The 8,275-nt window shown below is 27.6% G+C and overlaps 1 protein-coding gene across 1 annotated transcript; it reads right to left on the bottom strand.

Moving 5' to 3' along the window:
* Positions 1–2,269: 2,269 nt before the first annotated feature.
* On the bottom strand, positions 2,270–7,124 carry LOC104645675 (uncharacterized). Its single transcript, XM_010317725.4, has 3 exons — positions 6,602–7,124; positions 6,230–6,308; positions 2,270–3,062 (listed from the first exon to the last, which is right to left on the bottom strand). Exons 1-3 carry the CDS (start codon positions 6,975–6,977, stop codon positions 2,477–2,479), a joined length of 1,041 nt encoding a protein of 346 aa, XP_010316027.2. The 5' UTR covers positions 6,978–7,124; the 3' UTR covers positions 2,270–2,476.
* Positions 7,125–8,275: the final 1,151 nt, after the last annotated feature.

Below are 8,275 nucleotides of genomic sequence, written 5' to 3'. Positions count from 1 at the left end.
AACTAATGCTGCAGTTAATATAGCAATTAAATGGAATGTGTCATGATTATATGCATATGCAAAATTGCTTCTTGTTGAACCACAATACTTTTTATTTTAAAAGAATAGTTTGTGCCCACAGCACATTGCGGCTGAGCATTTAAAAAATTAAACGTGAATATCATCAAAACCTTCCTTCTTAATTTTTTTTCCTTAGCTCGATATTCGTATTTGGATTTTTAATAATTTAAATCATATAGTACTTTAATTACATCATAATATATATTGTCTTTATTCTTGATTATTGCCTCCTTATCATCATTAAACGATTACGATAAACTTGTTTAAAAGGCATTTCATAATAATAAAATTTAAATATTTTTGTTTTATTGAAAATTTATAAAATTGAAGTCGAAGATATAAAATTTCTCAAAAATCATAATAAAATGAAAAATTATTCTAAAAACAAAAAGAAGTGTTTAACTCTCATTTCTCTTGGCACAACGGCTCGTCAATCTCTATTATTTTCTCAAAGATTATAATCAATTCACAAACATGATTACGAGGACAGATAGAATATTACGGGAAAAAAGTAAATTAATAAAAAAATTCTAAATATTAGTATAAAAATTTACTGAAAATAATTTTTTTACGAATTTTCACATTAACCTTAAAAAGGGTCCCATATAATTCCTGTAATAGAAAATGTCATCAACTTTGTTCGACTAATATTTAAAAATAGAATTAAGTCACCTAACAAGAGGTAGGCAAGAATTTTTAAGGCAAGACATCAACTTGCCACTTGCCAGTAGAAACACTTATCTTTCAAATTTCTCTGATTATATTTCAGAAAAAAAAAATATTTTGCACAAAAAATTAGAAAACTTTTCAGCGAATCAATAAACATTTATTTTTCATTATATTTTTTTCTTTAGTGAGCTAGTTCAATAATGTGTAGAATACTTATATTTTATGATAACAAATTTTGTATTAATTTAGGTCGAGCAAACGAGTGTTTCTATTTCTACTAGTATACATACTCTAAGTAGTGACAATACAGGTAACAGAATTTATTTTTAAAAAATAAAAAAAAGGGTTGGTTGGTTTACCCGTGACGATTGAAGTGGACAACTAAAATCAATACTGTAATTTAAGAGAGGTTATTTGCACATAATTAGACTTGAACCACTTTTCACCTGTCATAATTTATTATGCTTACCTCCTCTCCTATCAAGTGGTTAAACTAATTTAACATTTTTTAATATCCACATTAACTATCCTTAAATCTTGATATCTATGAAAAACCTCATTGCCTGCTAGGTTTTTGTCAACATCACTTAATAAATGAGAAACTTAGTCCAACAAACATTTTTTAGGGGGTTTAATATAGGAAAAAGTGTTAAACGATCAGAAAATTTTAAAGAAAATTATAATATATTTCTAATTCTAAAATAAATTAATTTTTTCCCATTTATAGCTAAAAGGTATTAAAGTTAAAAGGATAAAAATATTTTAAAAGATGAAATAACATTAAAAAATTATACGTATCATTCTGGCGAAATTAACTGGCGAATTTTTTTTTTCCATAGTTCAAATTTATCTATTTTACTACAATTCTTTATGTCATATCATTAATTAACATATAGAAGTTCTCTCATGCTAGTGATAGAATCTTGAGATACCATCCAGTGTTCGATTTCTACTAAAGCCTCTTTTTAAAATCAATTTAAAAAAACAGGTCATTAGTTAAAATCTTGCAAATATTTCTTTGTTGAGTAAGGGCAATAGAGTACAAATTAAAAGGAAAAGATATTATTTTTTTTATCTTAATTTATACAACTTATATTATTTTTGAGACTTAAAAGTTTATATTTAATGCATGAAATTTTGAGAAATATATATAGTTGTAAAGTACTTAAGAAATATTATAAATCATAAATATTTAACTATTTAAAATATTTAAAAAGTATATAAAAAATCAACCTTATATAGGCTCAGTTGGTAATGACATACATTTTTTTTAATAATTTGGATAGAGAACTATAGTTTTTACGCAGACATTTATTTTTAAAAAAATTAAGAACTGACATTTTATTATCATCTGCGACGCTAATTGCACAGCGGAGGACACTTTAGGGCACCGGACAGATCTTGTCATTAAGAACTTTTTTGATGAGAAAACAGGAGAACGTGACAAAGAAGACTCGCTACATTATCCGAGTTAATATTTTAGATAATTACTCGATTAATAATTTTTATCTTATAAATTCATTTTTTCTATAGAAGAAAATGAAATTTATAAAATGTTTATTAGTAATAATTATTAGTTAAGCGATTACGGGTAGAAATCAAAGCGATCATTATACATGCAAAGTGAAGATGTATATGCAACAACAGCGAAAGAGAGAGCATAACAAAAACAACCCAAAGAAACAGTCAAGCAGATAATTGACAACAGCAAGCCTTGTTTCCTTCTTCCAAATTCTCTTCCTCTGTTTCAGAACACCCCTGTTTTTCTAGAAGAAACAGCACAGCTTCTACTTCTCAGAAACAAATCTGTATTCACTTTCACATCGTCACCAAAATCACATGGCTTATCTTCATCGATTCTTCCAATTGCAACAGATCGACTCCGTGGCACCGCATCAACATTTTTACTAGCAATTGATTTTTGTCTCAGAAGCTCTGTTTCCATTTTGTTTACCAGACTTTTTCTGGAAGCAATTCGCACCAGCTCCCTGAAATCTTCGTCCCTGCTACTAGATACAGATGAATTGACACTGAAACTTCTCGGTAAAGCAGAGATTTGTGGAACACCCATAACACTGCCATACCCAATTTTTCCAGAACAATCCATCAAGCTATGGACGTAACAGTCTCTTGCTTTAATTAAAACTCTAATTGGTGCTTTTATGCACCTCGTGAGTCTACTCTCTTTGCTTCCCTTGTTTGTACTCATTTTCAAACTTTGATATCCAAGAATTTGAATCGTCGAATGTTGAGTATTATTGGCAAATACAGATATGCAAGAAAAAAGGACTGATAAGAAGAAAATAAACAAGTGGGGAGAAAACAGTTTAATGCTTTAATGAATGAAGACACTATACTGGTGGGAGTATTTATAATTTGTTCGTTGGGACAGATTGACATGAAATAAGAATATAAAAAAAGGTTCGAAAAGGATTTGGCTGATAGAAAATATATAAAGAAAGAAGCAAAGAGTATTTATCGATAAAGTAAAAATTCAGATAATTAATTAAATAAATTATTAAAATTTTCGTACTAAAATAATATTTTTAACTTGAAAATAAACAGGTTTATGTGGGACGTGATGGCCAAAGAGTTCATAATGAATAAGCGGAAAGGAAGAATAAAATTATGGCTGAAGTATGGACCATGTCAAATACAGTTTAATGTTCAATATATAATTAAAAAAAGATAACACGCCGTAATCGAGATGGCAATGATGATTAATTTAAGTAAATATTTTGTTAAACAGTGCACGCATAGGTTGAATTTTCGTATTACTAATAATGTTAATGACGATTGACGACGGAGAAAGGAACATAATATAATATTAATAATAATAAGAAGACTTGGAATTGCATTTGCAAAATGAAAAAAGAAAACATTTTTTTCAAATTCCCCAGTCAACGTGAGAAGAATACGTGCCATTTCATATTTCTTTAAGCTCACAATAGATAAAAATTAAAAGAAGATAATATCAACTATTTCTTGAGTCAGTTGTCGTTCAAATGTAGAATTGACATTTTTGTTTTCTCATGTTACTATTAGTAATAGTTTTGAACAAATTCTTGTAATTATTGGTAGAACTGACATAGAGATTTCTAATTACATAATTTTCATATATTATTTTACATTTTAAAAATATTTATTTTTTAAAAATTCAATTTTTAGGACGAAACATGACTAAACGCCTACTTAGGCCAAATATTTCAGGATCCGAAATTTAAAGAATAAAAAAATTTGATAAAAATTTTAAAACGGCATATTAAAAAGAAGGGAAAATTTCATATATGAATTTAATCAAAGGGGTAAAATCACTACGAATTTGTCCTTCTTAGTTTTGTAGTGCGAGGTCTAAAGTCAAACATAGCTTATGGCCTATTTATGAATTCGGAAACTTCAATTTAACTAGAAACAGTAAAACTTAAAGCAAGTAATTATGCAATGTGTACAAAAAATATTACACATTGGAATATATAAATTATATAAAAAAAATTATACAACTTGGAATATATAAATTATAAATTATAAATTAGCTTAGATTGAAAACAAATGTTGAATGCGCCTTAATATGTGTTTTGTTATAAATTTGTAATAATTTCGTGATCTCTATGAATGATGAATTACAAATTCAGTTGGAGTATTCATCTGTATTTTTCTTCAAAAAAAAATATTTTTCATTGAAAACATGTGAAATGATTGGCAGTGGCTTGGCCAACTCGGTCGAGATTTATTTAATTAAAAAGAGGACCAATATAATTAAGAGGGAAAAGGACCGCTAATTCATGTTTATTTGAGGACAAAAAATATTATTAGAGGTCTGGTGGACCTTAACTTAGCAGCACAAGGCAAAGTCTGCAATTTTTGTGAGTTAAATAATTTATCTCTTTAAAATTTAATCGTAATGGCTATTAATTAATAATACTTCATATAGAGAGAGAATAATAAGATGGGATGAAGGGGTTTTCATGGAAAATTGACAAGCCGAATCCAATAAAATTTTTAAAATGAATTGGAATTTCTTTTAATAATGATTTTGGAATTTGAAATATTTTAAACCAACAAAATTCAAATCAAATTAATTACTCCAATAAAATAATTTTACATATGCTCACACATCTAGTAAATAAATGCATATATTTGTTTTATTCCTATTATTATTGGGAAGAAATTGTTAACTCGTTTGTTCAATTGCGACATCTAGTAACTATAGACATATATTGAAGTCATTTCATTGCCATAATAATAATAATAATAATAATAATAATAATAATAATAATAATAATAATAATAATGTTTATTTGATTTGCATTAGTTTTTTTTATTTTGATATGTAGATTCAAAAAAAAAATTAGTCTCCTATTTTGAAATGAGATCACTCCACAATTAAAGTTTTTATAAAAGATCAATCACATAATTATTTAACAATTAATCAATCTTATTTAAAAATATGATAAAACACCAAAATCGAGAGAGAGAAAAAAATAAATTCTAATTCAATATAAAAAATAATTCTTCATTTAACAAATAACTTACTTAATTGATCACATTTTAAATAATATTGATTCCAACCAAATCATAAACATCCCTACATAGGTGTGGTGGAAAAATTAACATATTTATTAGATATGCAACTTATATATTTACATGAAAACTAAGAGAAAGATATACTATTAAAGTGGCTACTTTTATTAATGAGATTTGATTTTTATCTATCTTTTATTTCGCCAATTTTTATATCAAATTTAAAATTAAAAGTCCAAAATACACAACAAGTTCTTAAATTAATTTTGATTTTATTTTGACATTTTAATTCAAACTTATTTTAGTTAGATTTCTTTAATTCATTTCCAAATATATTACTTGGTTAATCTTGACTAATTAGTAAACAAAATAAAGTGAGTGATCTTCACTCACAATAATATAGCTAAAATATCTAATAAAATAGACACATGACTTTGGCTAATTAATCCAACATAGCCCCGACCCCCACCCCTAACCCTTCCCTCTCAAAAATAAAAATAAAATTATCTAGCCTCTTCCATCACTTTTCTTCTCCAAATTAAAGGGTAATACATGACTATTTTATTAAATAACTCTCACACCCACCCCTCTATCATCTCTGTCTCATATTTTTCAGAGATGGACATCGATCGTTTCAAATTTTCATCACTATTATGTTTTCTTTTATCAATTTATTTTACTGTTTCAATGAGTGTAGGTGTTAAAATTAATGTAATATTTTAGTGCTGATAGTATTATGGACACACACTTTTATGATTAATAAGAAAGAGTACTAAAGCTGCCTTTTATTATGATGTATTTATTGTTTGGACCTAGAAATTCCTACACAATGTAAATGTCGAAGAAGATCCTAAAATATTAGATATTTTAGATATTTCAATAAATAAATGTATATCAACTAATTAAATATGAGTAATTTAATAGGGATTGTAAAACTTGTTTGTTGGTCAATTATACCGACGACAATGATGATAATTACATCATCATAAGGTTAATAGATGATGGTGGTCGTAATTTGTGAATCAAGCGACGAGAGTTCAATTGAACCTTTTTATTACCTGGAGAACTGACAGCGCTAATTAATTGAACATTCATATGCAAAAACAGATGACAACAATCGAAGACAGAACAGAAATTACAATCCAGGAAAGTAAACAATCGAAAGACATGAGAAATTTTAATAGTTTAGTTAATTGACCAACTGATTCGTTTTTATTGTAATCTCCAATTAAAAAATAAGTAAACAGATGGCAAACTTTTGAATTTTTTTTTCTTTGGGATTCTGTTTCAAATTGATATCGGAAACAGCATAACTTCTACTTGTTGGATAAACATCTGTATTTATATTAACCAAAATCACAAGGCTCTTCTTCATCAATTCTTCCAATGGCAACGTAACGAGTCCGAGGCACAACATTCATCCCTTTTCTATCGAGGGATATCTGCCTCACGTTCTCCAATTCCACATGATTTTTTCTCGAAGAAATTCGAATCAGCTCCCTGAAATCATCACCGCCACTAGACGCAGATGAATTAGCACTGAAACTTCTGGAGGAAGAGGAGATTTGTGTAAAGGCAGGACATGAGCCAATGGCACCTCCGTAGCCCATTCTGCCTGAACAATTCGTCAGGCTCCGGACGTAGCAATCCCTGGCTTTAATTAGAATTCTGATGGGTGCTTTCATACACTTCTTAATTCTGCTTACTTTGTTGGCCTTTGTGCTCATTCTTACGCTTAATTAACAATCGAGCCTTTATGAACAACACTGGAATCGGGAACAAGATGAACAGAATGTTACAAATGGACAAGTACAAAATTAGTACTTGTGTAGGAAAGAAAAATAGGTAAGTGGGCAGCAACTAATTAAAGATTATGGGCATTGTCAAAAGTGCAATTAATATACATCAATTTTTAGTGCTCCCTTCCGAACGTAAGGTTAGAGTTGTTATACCATGTCAAATTAGTTTTTAGATATAACTCGGCCTTAAAAGCTAGCTCAAAAGGTAAGAAGTTCTCTCATTTATAAATTACTAATGTAAGACTTTCTCCATTGTTTAACGCTCCCTCCGTATATTAAAAAAAGATTCACTTTTCCCTTTTAAGTCTATCTAAAAAAAAAAGGCGAAATGATCTGATGACCTAACAATTGTATATGTTTTCTATTCTGAACTCTTTCACTTAACACTTTGTCAACTAATTTCTTAAATTTATTAAAATACAATATTTTAAACTTGTTTCTCATTAAGTCACTGTGTCCATAATTCAATCTCTTAAATGTGTAATTTCATTTAATTTTTCAATGACACATAAGAAATTGTATATCAAGAAAAAAAACAAATATTTAACTTTTGAAATTTTTTAGATAGCGCCATATTTTTCAATTTCCATATATGCTCACATTTTGAGCACCAAATTCATGTCTAATAAATGAAATTTTTTTTTATTTGACTTGAAATTTTAACTAGAAGTTCATAAACACAAATTCTATAAGGTTTTCTATTTAAATTTGTTGCATAAGCTTAATAAACTCCAAAGCCTTGTGAGATCAATTCAATTAATAGCAGACAACACATCATGAGCTTCAAGTATTGTTTATGATTAAGTGATACATATATATTACAGTATTAGTTATTTATGATTAAGTAATAATTATGTATACTTACACATATCATAAATTTCTTAATTTTATTTTATATATATATATATATATATATATATATATATATATATATTTATTATATAAGAGTGCAGATACGTCTTTGTCGATGTATCTACTTCATTGTCCTTCTGAAAAAAATTTCAAATAAATTTTCTGAAACTATTTTAATTTAATTAGTATATAATTTTTTTGATATTATGAAATTCTTTTTAGCTAAGAATTTTAAAATCGTTGTGTCTGCTTCATGCTTCAGTGTGTCTCAGAAATTTTTGTAAAAATTATTTATTTTGTTCTACTTTAATTTAATTAGTGTCTCTTATTATCTAAGAGGGAGTTAGTGTTCAAGCATGCACGTCTCAGTCGAC

The sequence above is a fragment of the Solanum lycopersicum genome, chromosome 2 (assembly GCF_036512215.1).
Source record: "Solanum lycopersicum chromosome 2, SLM_r2.1".
NCBI classification, from domain to species: domain Eukaryota; kingdom Viridiplantae; phylum Streptophyta; class Magnoliopsida; order Solanales; family Solanaceae; genus Solanum; species Solanum lycopersicum.
Note: the sequence above shows the minus strand (reverse complement) of the source record. Positions and strands in the feature narration are given on the sequence as shown.